General features: G+C 41.3%; 1 protein-coding gene across 2 annotated transcripts in view; it reads right to left on the minus strand.

Moving 5' to 3' along the window:
* The window catches only part of igdcc4 (immunoglobulin superfamily, DCC subclass, member 4), a 67,882-nt gene extending 54,538 nt beyond the window's left edge, over nucleotides 1-13,344 (minus strand). For both annotated transcript variants that reach the window (XM_086107457.1, XM_086107456.1), the window contains exon 1: nucleotides 12,943-13,344. In XM_086107457.1, coding sequence (XP_085963583.1) covers nucleotides 12,943-13,009 — 67 coding nt within the window. In that variant the 5' untranslated portion in view covers nucleotides 13,010-13,344. The remainder of the gene's footprint in view (nucleotides 1-12,942) is intronic.
* Between the last annotated feature and the right edge of the window lie 6,492 nt (nucleotides 13,345-19,836).

The raw sequence follows: 19,836 nt of genomic DNA on the forward strand, positions 1-19,836 counted from the left end.
AACCGCATTTCAAGCTGCAAAATTCGGGAATTTTCAAACTTTCCGAAGGAATTAACAAAAAAAAAATGAATGGGAATTGGCAGGAATCTATGGGAATAAACAGAAATAAAGCAGGAATTTAGTAAATTAAAGTTTGCCGCTTAATAACGCACAGATGGGGCGGGGGGGAAGCGGGGGTGACTTGATTTCATGGATATACAAAAGGCAAAAGCTCCATCTTTGAAGTCTTGAGATTGACGTGAACCACATATATATATATATATATATATATATATATATAATTTTTTTTTTGTGCAGGCAGTGAGAGGCAGCCAGTCCAAATATTGGTTGTCTTGCTTTGGCATTTAAACGAACGAGTCCAAGCAGATGGGATTTAACATTTGAATTTAGGATGAGAACGACTTTATTAACAGGGCTCGAACTGAGCCAGGTGCTGTCAGCATTTGTTGCTGAAGCGCCTCTCAGAATATTAAGACAACCTCCCATCATGTTTTAATTGCAATTCGAGGCGAACTTCAAATGCCATATAGGGTTAGACAATTATGGAAAAAGAATAATCATGATTATTTTGATTGAGACTGAAAGCATGATTAATAAAAATAAGCTTAGTGATTATCCAACTACTAAAACTCTACCACGCAAAACTTTCGGTGGCCTCATGTCCATGAATCATAGCAAGTTGAACACGTTATTCTTGAGCTCTTTTTTTTCTTTTTGTCAAGTACAAAATGAACTTACAAATAACATTATTCCCACGTTCCAAAAACATGCATGTTAAGTTTATTGAGGACTCTAAATTGCCCATAATTGTCACTGTATGTGTGCATTAATGGGTGCCCCCCTCTCGTCCTATGTCTGTTGGAATAGGCTCGAGTTCTAAGGACAAGTGCAAAAGAAAACGGGTGGCTGATGAATTCGTTAGACTCATTTTGTACAACTCCTGACGGTACCACTGCAATATGAGACACATGTAAGTCCAACATTAATTCCACAAATTAGATCACGTTAACACTCGGATATGCAGAGGAAACTGAACATTTCTCCGAAACAAGTTGAGCATTTTTTATTCCTGCTATCTATTTAGTAATGCCAACTGAGGTACAGATCAGAAAGACCGGCGGGAGACGAAATCAGAAAAACGAAGCGTCTCCGAGGTGCCATGTGAGGATCGCAGCATGAGGGAGGCATTCTTCCAGTGTGACCTCACTCAAACTGTATGAGAAGCACGTAAAAGGCAACCTTAGCTCAACTAAGTAGGACCACCACAGCAGGCCTTAAAATAAGGACGTGAGTATGACCCACTTTGGTGAAAAACTATTTATTTATTGAAACTTAATGCATCGAAGTAAGGCAATTGAAAAGAGATTTGCAATGTCCGCCTGACTGCAGACAGGAGAGTAAAACAAAGGTAGAATTTTTGGGCTCCTGTTATAATTTGGGGGTTGGGAAATAAATGGATCCCCCCAGAAGGAGACGTTTTGGCTGCCTGTGGTCAAGGAATGCTGGTGCTAAAATTTAAGCTAACATGAAGCGTTGTGCTTCTCTCAGTGGTAAATTGAGATCACTGCTGGGGCAGATCAATTATCTGAGACAAATCAGAAGAGTTGAGGCGAACAGAATCTGCTTGTTCGTGCTTGTTGCATTGTGAATTTTGATCTATCTATCTAGCTACCTAGCTATCAAGATAATGGCAGTGAGTTTCAGATTCCACATGCACTGCCACCCTCACCCCCTCTTTTATTTTATTTTATTTTAACACCGCACTTAATTCAATGGATCTCCCAGTGTTAGCGGTGTACTTTTTCCATTTTTGCACAGTTATAAAGTTTCACCGCGTATTTTCATACAGTAAAATTTGTTTTCAAATCAGAACAAATTGTGACTGGCAAACTAGAACAAAAACTAGGAAAAAAATAGTTTTGTCTTGTAATGATACAAAACAACAATATCGTTTATTGTTGCATTTCATCATACAATCAGTAATTCTTATTATTATTTTTCTTTGCTAGTTTATTGAGGAAAATGACGTCTTATCAACCACAGTGCATCCCACCGGGCATCCACCAATGCTACAGGAGATGTAAAATAAGCTTTGGACTGATGAAGAAAAAATAAACACATCACTTTGCGATTCCTGTCATTGGAGAAATGTATACTCATCACAAGTAATTTAAATTCTGGATGAATCTAAATTACTTTGTAGATGTAAGACGTATTTCCATGATGGGCTGAAAATGCACATGCAGAGAGGACTATAATAGCTAGGAAAAAACAAAAACAAAACAGTCAACATATTCACCACACGAGTGCATTCAAATGAAAGTCAGCCGAAGGCACCTTTAAATAATAGACACTTTAATTTAGAATGGACTCTCAAGGGATGGGATCACCATGCATTGACAAATCACAGCTGATGCCCCCTCGGTTACACAAAAGAATGCAGCCACACATGCTTTAGTAAACACACACACACACACACACACACACACACACACACACACACACACACACACACACAAACCTAATTTACCACCGATGTGAAATGGACTATTCCTCAGGCACTTCTGTCCCACATGCCATGTCTGAGGAGGAATGGAGCATGTCTGACTCTTCCTTTTTGAGGATTATAAAATTGAGCTCTGTGAATTTTACTATGCAGATGTAATATTTTACTTGAGTGTGTGAATAATTTTGAACAGATGCAAATTCATTGATTCATTCATTTAATGATCAATGTACTGTTTTAAAAACATTTATGCGCAAATTATTCAGCTCAAGGAAAAAAATATATATATACAGGTATATATATATATATATATATTTGAACAGTGAATAAATGACATTCATTAAAATAAAAAGTTCAAGCCAAAGAACGGAATACATTAAATAAAAAAGAAGTGAATGCATAATTTGCTGTTTATACCTTACAGATGAATGCCTTGTGGTCATTTTTATTTGTATTCAATGTTTTATATTATACTATATTTATATGTTACTCGCTGATGGTGTAGTGGTACATTCGCCGGACTTGTGTGTGGACAGCGAGGGATCGGTTTCCCACTCTATGACACTGTGGATGTGGGTGTGAATGGTCATTTGTCTCTACATGTGCCCTGCGAGTGACTGGAGACCGATTTAGGGTGTAGTCTGCCTTCTGCGCAAAGTCAGCTGGGATAGGCTCCAGCAATTCCCTGCGACCCTGTTCAGGCTAAGCGGTGTTGAAAACGGACGGATGTTTACATTTGAATGAATTGAATACAAGAAAATGACAAACGGACATAAAAATAAGCTATTTTTCATGAATATCTGTATAGTACGTGCTAATCCACAGGCATACACAAATGAACAAAGTGTACTATGAGGGCTCGTTAATGAAAATACAAATGACACTCGTACTTTGTCCTGACAGTGGCTGGCTTTTCCTCTCAAACTGTACTGCTGGAGAAAAACACTTTAGCTTTAGCTCTATACATGTGGACAAGAAATGACGTTTTCAACTAAATTTGATTAAATTGGAATATTAACAAAAAACATTTGTCGTGTGATTTTCTGCAAACGTAACCCCAAGGCTGAGGCGCGTTGCAAGATTCCTACGATGCAGTGACTGCACATTGACAGACCTGCAATAATGAAAATAGGCACACATAAAATCCAGCCACCGGTGTCCCCATCCTCTATGATATTTAAGCAAGAGAGCGGACTTTGCTCTGAGAATATTCCGCTTGCCGCAGCGTGCGGAATAAATGTTTGACTCACTCCACTATCCCCTTTCCCTCCCACCGCCATGCTTCACATTGCTCAGGTTCACTTAAGCTGTAGGAATCCCGTATGGTCATTTTCCCTCCAAACCTTTTACGAACAAGCTGCCGGACTTGACGAGGTCTGGCCCTGTGGACCATCGAGAAGAATAACATTGTTTTTTTTTTGTTTTCTTTTTTTAACAGATACACACCAACAATATACGTGTATAATAGCATCACCCTTCCTTCCACAGCAGAGGTAGACTGTGATGCTTTGAAAGCAAGATGGGGTGAAAAAAACAGCACATTAGCTGGGCAGTGATGTGGATAAGCTTGACCACAACCTTGATACTTGTATTAAGGAAAATTACCACAGTTTTCAAAGATGGCACACTCTGCATTTTTTCCCTAGTGTTTTAATGAAATGTATTTGATTTGATTTTTATGAATTAAAACAATGGCACTAAAAACAGAGTTCGGAGAAATCATTCATTCAATTAAAGACTCCCATCCCATCAAAAATCTAATCACCAAAATCTCAGACTTTCTGTATCTTTTGGGAATGTGAGTTCTTTGGACTTTTTGGTGGGTCTCCTCGTGATAGACATGCCATACAGTATATCATGTTACTAAGTAAAAGTAGTGCTGGAGGCTGGATTTTCAAAAGGTTAAGGGAATTGCCTTTAAGGGACGCTTGGAAATGGACTAAATGACCCTAAACCACACACTTAAAACCGATAAGGTAGATTCCATATTTTCTGTCTTTTGAGGCATGGGTTCCTGAGACATTTTTTTGAGGGTCCACTCATGATAGACATGCGTATCATATTTTAGGTTGCGTCCAAGAAGACTGACCTCCGGAGCTGAATTTGTTAAATAAATAAATAAAGCATGCTGTGTAAAAAAGTCATAATAGTGATTTATTTGGCCTTCGAATTAGAGCAACAAAGCGGGCACATAATAAATTTGTGTCAAGCAGTATCTGTCTATTCTGTGTGGACAGGATGCAGGGGTCGCAGTGAAGTGAGTAACAAGCCAGCCGAGAGATACCCTCTGCTGTCGGCGTGTTGGCCACAGCACCCTGGCCTTGCGCGTTACGGCGCCCTCGTCAAACTCTACTGGGGACGGGGAGATTCATCAGGTGCTAAAATGGATTCTCAGCATGTTGTTTGACAGCAGGGTGGCTGTCCTGGCTGGAGAACAACTCTTCCTGCTTGATTGCGTTTTTATTTATGATACTCAGTAGGGGAGGGAAGAAAAGAAACGTCACAATAAGCCTGGATGAGTTGATTCCGATTACTGTCTGTGTGCTGTGAATGTGGCAGTTTGAGCATCTCGAAAAGGCACAGGACACATAGTTTGTATCGGCCATATTTTAGCACAACGCATTTGCAAACACTTCGTCTAAAAGAATTTTAAGCACCATGGAAAGCATGCTCACAACCGTTTTCCAGGACTTTTACCAGGACTAATTAAAATGCTGAGGTTTTTTTTCCATATTCATAAACTCAAATTTTGGAGTTTCTAACCTAGTTTCACTAAGCATCGTGAAATGTGTTAAACATGACTAGCATGGGCCCACCCATAAAATATTTTCAAGAACTCATGGAGCCTCTCGAGCAATGTCACTTTCTCGTTCAAAGGAACTCATTGTTGATGAATTTAATACGTTTAAATCATACATACGAGTGAAGCAAAGCAAAATGTTTTGAAAAATAATGGTCACATAACAATGGGCCGCAACTAGCGATTATTTTATTCATCAATTAATCTGTTGATTATTTTTGGATTAAATCCATTTCCATCTCTTATTTAAAAAAAAGAAAACTGGAAAAACAATGCAGGTAATGCAAAGAGAAATAGTAGATTGTGATCTGTTTGGTCTGTCTGGTTTGGCCCACAACATCTGTCAAAAAATCAGCAAAAAAATCGTTTGCAATTTTCTGATTTTGATTCAACACAAAGATAATCTGTCTGCTTTCATGGAGGACAGCAGAAATATGATATGTGCTCGTGAGAGGGTGAAATTCTGAGGAATCCATTTCAAATTAAACAAGGCCTACTGAAGTAGTTGTCAATTCATTTTGAGTATCGATTAGTTGTCGATTAATCAAAACATTTTTTGCAGCTCTGGTAGCAAGCAGATTGGTAACACAGGAGGAATATAAACTAACTGTTAAATCAGATCATCGTACCTACACTCAGTGACCAACAGCGGGAGCACCGTTTATTTATGTGTGCGAATTATTCCGAACACGATGGAAAAGAATCCCGCCAGCTTCATCAACCCGTGGAAGAGAGGGGGGCAAAAAAAAAAAAGATGCTGACTGTCGAGCTGTTTAATGAGATGTGAACTTACAACTGTGGATTAAAGTCCTATTAACACGAGCGGGAAATTATATTTCTTCGGAAACATGACAGGAAGACACAACTGTTGCTGTGCTGCAGTTTCACTTAGTGGATGAAATGAGTCAGGTTTCTATTAACGACTGCGCTGGATGGAAGCCATGCATATGTATTGGTACCTTGAAGGTCAAACACAATCCATGACAGTTTCCCATTGAGATCAATTATATGTGACCTTTAGGTACTATTCAGGGCACGTTTTAAGGAACATTTTAAAAATATTAACTATCATACATGTACAAACAGAAGTTAACCCCTATTAAATTATCATAATAATGTGTGAAAAACGGATTGTACAGAACTGCGTCCAATAAACTGACGTTGTTGTGGATGCAGTTATTTGCATTAATTTAAGAGAAATTCACTTTTTTGGCTCTCTATTTTTATTGCATGAATATAAATTTAGGCGGTGTTCGACTGGTGAGCATGTCGGCCTCACATTGCACAAGTGCAGGATTCTTTTCCGGCTCCGGCCTTCTTGTTTTACACTTGCATGTTTTCCCCCTTCCCTGCGTGGGTTTTCTCTGGGTACTCCGGTTTCCTCCCACATTCCAAAAACATGCGTGGCAGGTTAATGGAACACTCTAAATTGTCCCTAGGTGTGATTGTGAGCATGAATGATTGTTTGTCTAAGTGTGCCCTGCGATTAGCTGGCAACCAGTTCAGGGTGTCCCCCGCCTATTTCCCGAAGACAGCTGGGATAGGCTCCAGCATTCCCGTGACACTTGTGAGGTTAGGTGGATTAGAAAATGGATGGGTAATATGAAATGACATTTTTTACAATGGACTTGGTGAAGACTCACAGGGATCCCAATAAACTTGAACAGGAAAAATGAAAAAAAAAATCTTTACTTTAATGACAGCGTAGGTGTAATAAATATGAACTCACATGTTTAATAATAACTCTCACACAACATAACCACTAATGTAATGTAAAACAGTGAGAGTTTGGCATGACCCAAATTGTAAAAATAAACAAATATTATTTTTTTTTTCAAAATACATTATCGCATATGTGTATAGTTTTAAGCTTGAATGATACACCATATTGGCTATTTCTACAACGAATCAAACTATTTTAAATTAGAAAAGAAATGAAAATGATTTTTTTCATGAATTTTCAATTTGAAAAATACAAAAACAATTTCATGAGAAACCACATTTTTTAGGAATGTTAAATAGCACTTTTTTAAAGTCCCATACAGTACAAGTACTCATTCTTTGAGTCCTCACCTAGACTGAGTCACAATACCTCCAGGACTTTTGAAATCTAACATTGCATCTTTCATGAAAAAGTTGCTCAAATTCCAAATTGTACAATTTTCAGGGCATAGTAGAAACAAAGGTGCAGGGGGCAATTTCCTCCCTTTCATGTGCTCATAACGTGTTAAATGAAGTTGACATATTTCCCTGTGATCGTTTGAACGGACAAAACAAGCTCTTTGTTTGTGGATCGAGCCGTGGCCCTTGCCCTCTAATTTGCCTCCGCCGGCTCCTCTTGCCGATTTATCTCTGTCCCAAAATCACCGCCCCCGAGTTCCCACACAAACCCGCCGCCTGCAATTCGTTCATGCGCCCGTTTCTCAACCCCACAAAAATGTGCACATGAGACAAAAGTATGATCTGCTCATTTGATCTGGACAGTGAAGAAATGTGGTTTTGGATTTGAAGCTTCATTTCCTCTATTTAATCACGTGGATTTGTGCCGACACTGCATTTCATGGCAATAAAGTGTCAGTGCACAAACATTTACAACCCAAGCCTCCCGAAACTTAGCCTGTTTTCAGAGGGCGGTACCATGTCGCGAAAATGGCCCACTTCTTACAACACCTGCTCTGGTGCGGCTTTCGTTACCAAAACAACTGAAGCACGAGCAAGGTGATTGAACGGAGAAAACGGTTTCTGTTTTGGGGCAAAACAGAGCCCAGGATACGTGGTGGAAAATGCGAGCTTCCATAAAGACAATAAAAGTATTTATACTTGTCTTGGCAACATTTCATATGCTACGCATACTTATGCTTGTCAATTGTTGTGCGCATCGGTGTACATTGTGCATGCGGTGGACCCAAAAACAATTCCACTGAAGTATCCACAGAGGTCTTCCTCAATGATGTTCATCATCACTCTCGAGAATCTACTGCCATGTTTGGCTTTTTAAGCACCACATAAATACCTCCAAATACTTCCTGAATCCTGTTTAATACCTGGTGGGACACTGTTTCAAAAGAACCGCCTCCTGTTTAGGGTTCTCCTCTACCTCAACCGTCAAATTGGAACTAGGATCACCCCAGTGTGGCCTTGAAGATTTTTAACTGGGTCATACAGGCAAGAATGAGACGTTTCCTTGACCGCCAACTGGGAAAACTAATGTCAGTCAAGGGTGTCTCCAGAGATAGACTACAGCTTCCCTGACACCCTTCACAGGAACTCTCTTACAGTGGACCCTCACTATTGACGGGGGACGGGGACTGGGCCGGTCTGCAAATAATTTACGCATTTCCCCGACATAGGCTTTACTCGGGCTTGTTCCAGCTAGGGGAACCTCACTCCATTCAATTTCCACGAGTCTCTGATTATTAATGGCTGATATTGCGACTTCCATCCCGGCATCGCTCATTATCTTGGGTCAATATAGCAGCATGTCCGAATTCAAGATTAACTGGCAACAATCCGCATTCCTACCACTTCCATGAAATAGCGCTGGTGGTAGCAAATTTACATACTGTGTTAGCATTATGTATATACGTATTAGGGGTGCACTGATGTATCGGCTGCGATCCGTATCGATGGTGATTTCCTTAATTTTTGGGGGCTCGCTGATCGGCTGATCCCATAAAATCAAACTGATCCTCACTCATCTCCCTTCTGCAGAGGTATGAAAAACTGAGCCGCCATCCTCTTCTGCTGTGAGATGACTGCCGAGTGAGGCTCCTAATTTGTTTTGGAGAGAGCGACTTAATGAGCAGTTAAAACATCCCGTTTGCGTTGTTTGTCTGTCTGTTTGCGTGTACGTGTGTCGGTCCTGCCTCCCACAGCAGCGGGCAAGTTGACTGACAGTTCCGGGAACGGAGCAGCCCGACTGAATGTTGATGACTTATGTAAAGAAACGCGCACGTCAATAATGATTTATGAAGTCCGTTTTTTGTATCTAACGATAAGTCGATGACACGCCTAATGTTAAAGCGGCAAATTCATTGGGCCGGCCTGAATCCTACGTTGCAATAAAACCCATTATGCAATTACATAACATAACCCTGAAGGTCATTTTAATGATATTCCCCATGATGAAAAAAAAATGCTTTCCTCTAAGACTTGCCAGTTAGGTAAACTAGTTCACCTCCAATTCATGATTCACTGTAGCACTTCCATCAGACATGGCACTAATGAAAGCAACCTGCCACGTTGGTCCAACAAATGTGCTCAGAGTCGAGAACAGCAAGGTCTTTGGCGAAGTCCTTGAACAGGAGAAAGAGAGACAAGAGTGACGATGACGAGACTGCTCATTAAGAAAGACGGCTGAAGTGTCAAACGTCATCAAACCAGGTCAGCCGACCGTATTTCTGCTCGCATCAGGGATTAACTTTATGTTTGAAGCTTTTCTTTGGCTTTTAGTGAATGTTTTCTGGCACAGTGTTCCCACAGTAATTTGTTGCGGAAAGGGAGCGAGTCCAGCCTGAAGGGGTAAAAATCTGTGAAAATGGTCAACCCTCTCCCAACAAAACAAAAGTCCTGATCCTCTATGTAAAGGGTTTGGGAGAAAACATTTACATGACCAGTGTCTTCACATAGATGAATATCATTAATTATTACTACAGACACATAATTAAAGAATAATTTGAGCAAATGTGTTATTTCAGAAGTATTGGAAGCCCTTCAGTACCCAAGAAATAGCTCTCCGTTGGTCGCTGACCCCCGCTGTGAAGTATAATTGATCTGTAGAGGAAATTCTGTGTTGAAGACGACCAAAACGAACAGAGTTGTGGTCCAACTAGCAGTTATATCTTTCTGACAAGACATCATCCATAAATCCTTCATCGGTGACATGTGTGCAACTTTCCCTTCGAAAAAACCTCAGAATTGACACAAGCATCAAAGTTCAAGTGGGTTTGTTCTACCTCTCTATAAATACGAAGGCTATTCTGTAGCCACTTCAACACCAGAGAGACCATTGCGCAACTTTCAATCGCAACTCACATTTGTCCCGACCCCTGCAAGACTGCCATTTTGCACCGATGTTCCGCGCGGGTCTTTGTTTTGTACAACCGTTCGTTCACCCACTCGTCACCCGTGTGGGCAGACTTCTCCTGCGCATGGTTCGTCACTCACAACTGCCGCTGCCACGTCTCTCAGTGTCAGCCCTCTGAGAAGTATTACAAAAGACCAACCCGCATATATGCTCGCATGAGACCCTGCACCCCCCCCCCCGTTTCTCGCCGACACACACACACACACACACACACACACCTTACCGACTGACACTTCCAGTATGTGCCGCTTATGAAAGCCTGAAAACAAACTGCTTTGCATCATAATAAACTGGCCGAGCAACCAACTTATTCAACATTTCAGCTCCGCATAAAGGGAACAACAAAAGTTAGTTTCAGTCCCGAAAGATACCATCTCTACTAATGCACCGTGTAGGACTATAGACCCTCAATAGGTCGCTTGCACGCAGCTCAGAGTAAAGCATTCTGGGAGGTCTTTTTTTTTTCCTAATTTTGCTTGGTTACCCAGGCGATACACACACCCGCATACAGTTGTGAACAGCGATCATCAACTTGTTTCATGATGGCATTTTCCAAGTATTTTGCCAGCTGATCTCCAACCGCAAGATATCCGCAGAAAGTTACTCTGTATGGAAGAATCGTCCCATACATGTTTCCAAGGCGGACTTTTCAACGGAGTACGCTTGGGCCAAGAAGAACCATGTTTTGCGATCAAATGAACAGTCAAGTCGAATGCTATCCACCCAAGATATTGAGCGAAAAAAAAATAGAAAGCGGAAGTGATGTCACGTGCATGTGACCTCTTGGTGGTCCCAGGCTGCATCCTACTTATGACCCTTTCCAAGATCCGATGAATTGGTTATTCTCAGAGTAGTAGTATGATCATCAGCTAGACTGCCTTACGCCAACCCTTTACTGCGTATGTGAGGCTGGTGGTGCACGAGGTGAGCGCCTGCCATACAGTGCCCAAATTTAAAAGTACTACGCGCTTTGGTTGGGTCATCACCTGTTTCCCATGGCTTGTCTCCATGGCAACGATACACAGACAGCCTTTTACTGGGTTATTGAGTTCACTGCTCGAAGTACAATTATCAACTTTCACTGACACGCGCTATGACAGTTGTGGGAACTTAGATTACCCGAAAATTATACATTCCAAATTTGCGCTTAAAAGAAAAGTGGACTGTGGAAATGGGGGATTCAGAGTACGGATGAAATAATTTGCATTCGCTCCAACCAATACTAGACCAATGTACTTGATATGCCAGGACACAACAGCTGGGATGAAGATTTCTAATGTGAGAAGACATTTCCTCAAAGATGCAGAGGAAAGAACAACAAACACAAATGGACTGAAACTGTCACATCAATCTGCAAGCATGATTCGGATCATATCTATGACTTGGCAACAAAAAGCAAAGCAACAAAGTGGTCACTTAGAGCAAAAGCCTTCTCAGATACAGTAATTTAAATAAAATGCATGACTGAAGTGACGGAGACGATGTTCGATGCCACTAACTGCGTTCTAGTATATTACTGGTGTCTCCAGACGGAGAGCCCAGATTTGGTCTGAGGTACGAGTGTTCCGCCTGACACCAGCGGCATACTAAGAAACAGTAGAAGTGGCATGGCATGGCTCAGGTGGTAAAGTGGCCTTCTCCCACTCTGAAGGGTGTGTGTTTGTTCCTCAACCATTGATTGGCATGTTTTTAATAAAGTAACACTATACAAGTAGAATTAACTCCAAAACACTCCTCGGAAAAACTTACTTAGAATGTCTAAGTGAAAAATACCTAACTTTTTTTTCAGTGTGTTAAATTATCTGTCCGTATACCTAAGTACAGAGTATGAGTACTTGTGCCACCTCTGTTGTACCGAACTATAACTACTGTACTTGAAATTACATTAGCTCATTAGCTCGTCATGACAAACATTATAAAGCAAAATTTTAAAAAAGTATTGTATAGCACTGACAGTAAAATTTCATTTTTACTTTAGTTCTTAGGTACAGTTTATTTTAGTCTGGAATTTTTTACTTGTACTGATGTACACTAGTTACAGCATTTGTGTCGCCTCTGCTGTACTGCACAATAACTAGAGTACTTTTAAACGCCTTTAACTTGTCATACCCCCCACCAAAAAATTAAAAAAAAAATTTAAAAAACAAAGATAGATCATCCATCCATCCAGACCCAGCCAAGTCCAATTTGTCACACGATTGTATTCCAAAACAAAAGATACTAGTTATTGAACCCATTGAACACAACCAAAAACTTGCCGACCAATTCCTGTTTGGAAGCTCACTCGCTGCTTTTTTTTTTGCAGGCAATGTGTTGCAAGTCCAATACGGGACACACACCAGATGCAAGCGCTTCACTAAACAGCACAATATGGGAGAGTACTGTCCAGTATCGGTAGTATTGTCCTGCACGGTGCAAGGTGCACATGAGCCCAGAGCCCACCGACAACCCCCCCCCCCCCCCCCCCCCCCCGCACCTCACTCCACGCACTCGCACTTTCAAAATGGTTAAGAGTAAAAGCATGCGTTTGAATGGAAATGTTGTCTTTACCTTGCTTGGATGGAGCGCAAAAGAGCAAAAGCACACAGATGAGCCAAGGGGTGCGCTCCACCGCCATGTACAGCCTTTTTGATGGGGAGGGGGTCCACCAGTCGGGTAGCGTGGGTCTCCTCGTCCGTGTCTACACGCCAGGCTAGACCGTCACAGCCACATGCCATGCATTTTCTTTTTGCCCACGGGTGGTCAGCTTGCTATTGTCTGCGCGGGTGTTTTTTTTTTCGGGGTGGTGGGGGGCAGAATTTCTCACCCCACGCTAAAGCCCCCCAATCCCGGCACCCTACTCTCACGCTTTTCTAGTAGTCCCAAAAACAACAATAACAGCAGCGCGGGTGCAAGAGCCGTTGTGTCCCTCGGCGAGTCAACGCCATGTTACGAGCAATGTGGAAGAGTGGCGGTGTTGGTGTGTAGCTCTGCTTGCTGCTCCACACACACACACACACACACACGCACACACACACACACACACACACACACATGGGGGGCGTGCTCGCTGCCAGACACTGACTTAGTGCCTCGCTTGCTGGATGAAGGTCCACTGGAGCAAGGCGCGCACAATAATAATAATAATAATAATACCCTTTCCAGCACTTTAAATTCACTCATCTTCAACAGCATTTTACCAGTTGAAAAACATCTCAAGGAGCAAGACTTGCATGTTCCATGAAGACCGGGAGAAACGTATCCATGTTTTTATCTCCAGTAGACTTCATTATTGTAGCATTCTTCTTAGTGGACTACCTCAAAAGAGTGACAGCTGTTGCTCATTCAGAACGCTGCAGCTCGGATTCGGTCAAGAACAAAGAGATCAGAACATATTACTCCACTCCGATAGGCTTTACGCTGGCTCCCAATTAGCTGTAGAACAAATTTTAAAATTCTGCTGCTGGTCTATAAATCACTGAATGGTTTGAGTCCTGAATACATTAAAGAAATGCTGATTGAATATAAAGCCAGTCGGGCTCTGAGATCTGCAGACTTGGGTCAGTTAACGACTGACTGTTGGTGCACCCCCACGTGCATTCATGGCCAAAAAAAAAAGATTCTTGGTGCCTTTTCCACCAGCCCTTTCAACTTCTTCACAGAGTTGGCGCACCCCCTCTGACCAACAAACACGCTCAAAACAGCAAGCTTCTCCCAAACATTTTAAGCCACTCACTTCGTCAACATCCCGACGGACTTCTTCACCACACATACCCTAAAAATACTGCGCATGCTTTTTCCTGTTTTCTAAACATTTTGGATCACAACCCTTCCATGTCCCAAGAGAGTTGGTGCACCCCTTCTTACCGAGAAACACGCACATGAAGTTCCTGAATGCTCTCCTCCCTGCACAGACACTCAAAAAAGGGTAGAGTTGGTGGAACCCCCCCCCCCACACACACACACTCTCAACCGAAAATAATTGCATTTCCCCAACTTTTTAAGCAAACCACCCTCTTAAACGACCAACAGATTTTGCGCACAGCCTCACACATCCTAAAACATGGTGCCTTTCACATCAACTTTAAACCTCACTTTTTCAACATTTCAACAGTTAGTGTGCACCCTCTCCTGAAACACACCTGAAGAATCCCTTAGCCTAGCCATGCATCACCTTCCAAATCCCAACAGAGATGGTGCACCCCTCTCTCCACATACCGTATTTTCCGGACTATAAATCACAGTTTTTTTCACAGTTTGGCCGGGGGGTGCGATTTACACTCTGGAGTGACTTATGTGTGAAATTATTAACACATGATGATGTCGTTTCACATGTTATTTTCACATTAAACCACAAGAGGGCGCTCTCGGTCTGTGTTGATAAATCAACGATGAGTCTGACGTAAGCGCCGTAGAAGAGGAAGCGGCACAAAGTCTACCTCCCGAGTTGGGGGAGTTGTTTAAAAGTGACACAGAGGATGAAAATTTCATTGGATTTCGTGATTTGGAGTGACGCTGATGGTTTGGTAAATTTGTTAGCATGTGCTTTATGCTTGAGTTATCTGAATAACTCTTAATAAGTTACGTCGTTACTGACATGACCAGGCATGTCAGTCATGTAACGTTAGTATACTGTACACTTATTCAGCCTGTTTGGCCTCTATTTTATTTTTATTTTAAATTGCCTTTCAAGATGACATGAATGTTTTTGGTGTTGGATTTTATCAAATAAATTCCCCCCAAAAATCTGACTTATACTCCAGTGCGACTTATATATGGGGTTTTTTCGTTCTTAATAATGCATTTTTTTGGCTGGTGCAACTTATAATTGGGAGCGACGTATAATCCGAAAAATACGGTACTCCAAAAAAGGTATTTCCCAACCTTTGTCGAATATTTGTGCTGGTTCCACCATCTAGACAGAAATGGCGCACCCCCCTCACTCCACCCACACAACCTGTAACCCTCACTTCTATTTGAATTTCTGCTCTCCAAGTACGCACGGACGCCGATTACATGTGTTTTTCTTTATTAATTCTTCCTAAATCAAGTTATCAGTTCACATTGTTGCTAGTGAGGCACATTTAAGCAGGGCTGAATGATCAAATAAAAAAACAACAGAAGTGGGACATGGGCTCCTTCTTCTTCTTTTTAACAAGAAAGGGCAGGAGGAGGAAGAGGAGGGGCAGGGAGCCCGGTGGTGTGCATCCTAATCAATCAGTCGCTGAGTGCTGAGGGCTTCACTGACTCGTGCATGCAAACACATCGCTGGCAGCCAGCTGGAGCGCTGCCTGCCTGCCTGCCTGTCTTCCACACAAAGACAGCCTCCTCAAGGAAACGAAGTGATGAACGGCCAGCGTAAGCGTACATACAGTACCACTGCTGCTGTCTGATTCCAAGTAGACAAAATAGCCTCGAATGCAGCATAGTCAAGGCAGTACAAAGCACATTTGTGTGGCAAATCCCCATGCTCGTCTATTAACTGTAAGCACACACAATGATTAAAGGCTTTAATGGAGGCCCTCCCTTTAGTAATATAACACGCATCTCCTCACGCTGATGTGAGATTGATTCGGTCTGATCAAATGAAATGGGATGCATGCATTTCCCAAGTGTCTTATTAAAGCAAACATGAATTATTATGGCATGGCTCTGTCCCGTGCGACTGTGGGTCAAGCTCTAATTTCCGCCGTGGTCTCTTTTTTTGTTTTTCTTTCAAAGGGGAGTCAATAGCTTTGTTCGCTTTGTGTCTTGAAGCGTGAATGTTGGAGTGGCGCATATTACATCACGTGATAATGTATAAAAAGCAGCACAAGTGCACTGTGCGGGCCACACACAACTATCAACATCCCAAAATGGTGCCGCATCCCTTCTTCTTGCACACACCTTTCAAAAGAGTGTACGCCAGTCACACCATTCATCTTCTACACGGAGTTGGCGCACCCCCCCCCCTCTCACAGTCAAAACAGGTGTGCTTCAGAAATGTTTGAAGCAATACCCCCCCGTTCAACATCCAGAAAATATTGGCACAGTTAACTCTTCATTTCACACATCCCCAAAAATGGTGCACAGTATCCCCCCCACCCTCTCATTTGCGGTTCCATGTTTGTAGTCCTGTTTCACAATGTCTACATTTTTTTGTACGGTTGATAACTCTATTTTGGTCTAATTCTTGTCTATTTTGGGTATAATTCCACTGTTAGCAAAAAGATCCGCCATCTATTTGCTCACAGTGGAATTTAGAAGGAGATGTGTGCATTTGAAAGAACAACAAATACAGGAATCATTCCAACACAGTCTAGTTTATGTTGAAAATTATTGCGCGACAATCTCTGTAATCCTGGTTTTTACAGGACCAACGAAATGTGTTGACAATGACTCGAAATTTTGACAGAATTGCGAGACCACCTTTGGACCTACACCTCCGACTGTCAATCTGTCCTTGGACTGCTGCTAACTTGGAGATCCTTTTAAAATCCAGCGGGTTCTTGACACAAAGACTAACTTTTACTCGGACCATTTGGAAAGTGTTTCTGCAAAGAATCATGAGCTGGTTTCACCTTCTGAACCTAATTTTGACTCCGCTGTCATTCAAATGGCATACAATTGGTTTCTTGCTGTGACTCGGACCACTAATGATAAATAGAGCCAGTGTGGACTTCAGAGACTCCGTGCGGCCATGACATGACACATTTGGACGTACACGCTGGCTTAATTATGATGTCTGCGGATCTCACAGAGACCAATTAGCAGAGTAAACTTTATTCAAAATACATGAGAGGTTTTTAGTGGCTCCTCTTGGCAGTTTAAAAGCGGCGAGGTGAGTGTCTTTCATGCGAGCCAGAAATCATGCATTGATGCTTTTTTAGAGCTGCGAAGTAATACCTGAGCTTATTTTCCTGTGCTATTATCCCTAAATTGGAAAAGCATACTGCAACGACACTCACTCATCACAGAATGTTCTTTAGTTAAGTAGTCATGCCTGAAGTTAACTAGCTGCTAATAAAGCGCACTAATGTATGTTTCCACTTAGCATGACAGTACAGCACAGTGCAATAGAATCAGTATGCAAACATGTATTTGAAGACATATGGTCCAGTAAAAAATATATTTATGAGGGGAAAGGCGTACCTTCGATCAAATTAAATACTATAATAAATACAAACAAATAAAAATATTGTGAAATAATGTGATAATTGTTGCCACAAATTCAAATCTATTAAAATATCAGACAGACATTACGTTAACATAACATGCGACAGAAAAACGACAAGAAAAACAGAAACATGATTTTATAAAATACTTTAAAAAATGTGGACACAATTATAAGTAAATATTTTTATAAAAATGCCTTTGGAGACTTACTGTAATAAAAGCATTGAAGCCTTACCAACTAATAAATTGCATTCTATGCAGGTGAATTAGTAAACATCCCCAACAATAATGTAAATAGAAAGCTCTTTCTTATCAGCATGGATTTCCTTTTCCCACGTTACTAAAACGAACATGTTGCTGTCTTTAAAGAAGATTCTCAATTGTCCGTAGGTGTGAATGTGAATGGCTGCTTGTCTGTATGTGCTCTGCAATTGCCCAGCAACCAGTACAGGGTGTACCCCACCTCTGGCCTACAGGTCAGCTGGGATACGATCCAGCTCACACTTTACTCTAATGAGAATAAGCAGAATAGAAAAGGAATGGATGGATGAATAGTAATAACGGACAATAATTATTCCTCACTGGTTAAAAATGACCTCAGAGAGGAAACAACTGTAAAATGTCCATATTTGAATATGGAAATGTGTTATTTCACCTTCTTTCACTGAAGCTGCGCAGTGGACAACCCCCCCCCCCCCCCCCACTTCCACAGATAGCACGTCTGGTCCAGAGGAAAGGCGTTTCCATAGCGACTGAGACAATGCTGGGACACATAGACTCATAGGCGGGGTCAATTTGGCATGTTTGGAGCATGTTTGTGTGAAGAAAAGGTGACAGCACAGCCAGCCTTTTTGGAAAAAAAAAGTCTCATAAGTGTCTTTCGTAAATTATACATGCTTACGGAATGGTTAGTAACTATGCAGTGAAAATGGTTCTGATGCTTATAACTATGAATAATTTAATGAGGTGCAGCCTAACAACTTCATGTAGCCAACATATTACATATGTAGATAGAGAACACAGACATTTGTAGAAGATGATGCTCACTGGAATCCACTATTGCCATCTATCATTCTATCCTTTTAAATAGACAGATAGATAGATAGATAGAACAATTCTGCACACGAATCATCAAGTTTTAGGGATATATAAAATAGGACGAAGAGTATTTTGAACTTGTGACAATTCCCCCCGCTTTGACTAAGCTGCAGCTAAAAAAAAAAAAAAAAAGAATAAACAGATCCAAAGCATGATGCTGCCCCTAAGCTTCACTGTAGGAATGGTGTTCCTTTGCCAAACAGCAGTGCTGTGTTTTGGATTTATGGCCAAAAAGTTCAACCTTGGTTTTATCGGACCACAACACATTTTCCCGCTGTGTTACTGTGGCTTCGATGTTTTTCTTTGTCTCACCACCTTACCCCATAGACCAGATCGAGTGCCTTTGAAATTCGTTTTGTATCTTCTCCCTGGCTGGTTGAATAATCAGATCGCTCGGCTCACAATGATTATTTGTTTTCTATATTTTTTTTCAAACTGCATTTACAATAGAAAAGTAGAACTTAAATAACAGCCCTATTGTTAAATTTATTGACATTCATCGTATTTTCTTTGTAACGGGAACATTTACAGGCTCACATGACAATGTGCAAGTGTATTTTGAATTACCTCCTCGTACTCGAGGGGCTCCTCATTCGCTGTGAAACAGCGACCTCGCTTGGAAAGATGAAGTCATTACACGACCAAGCAGTAAATCATCGCGTGAAAGCACCCTGAACCTCAATAAGACCAAAAATAAACGTACCAAAGGGTGTTTTCAGGCTGTTTCGTGGTTGGTAGACAGTTATGGGCAGTACATGCGCGTATTGTTGCATTCACACAACGAAATTTGTCTGGAAAAAAGATCTAAACCTTTACAAAAGCAAACATGACAGAAACGAATACAGTAGATGAACGTGACAAGGTAACTCGATGGGTTTTGAATACGTAAAACGGGGTTTTATCTCTAGAAAAGAACTGTATTGCAAAATATGGTCTTTCAAAAACAAGAAAAAAAGTCTAAAATATAATTTTATCTAATTTAAGAAGAAATATCTGTCAATAGAAAATGTGTCTCGGTAAGACAAGTAACATTACTCACCTGACTGAGAGTTGAAGTTTATAAAACGCTTCAAAAAAGGCAAATTCTCTTCCACCAAAACGACCTGGTAAGAACAAATATCTTGGCAAACAAAGAAAAAGCATATTGTACCTTGATTTCTGTTTTAATATGACGCTTTGTAGTTTACCTCTGAGTTCAGAACCATGGACAGA

Source organism: Hippocampus guttulatus, chromosome 3 (genome assembly GCF_054856545.1).
Source record: "Hippocampus guttulatus isolate MCC_2025c chromosome 3, RoL_Hgut_1.0, whole genome shotgun sequence".
NCBI classification, from domain to species: Eukaryota; Metazoa; Chordata; class Actinopteri; order Syngnathiformes; family Syngnathidae; genus Hippocampus; species Hippocampus guttulatus.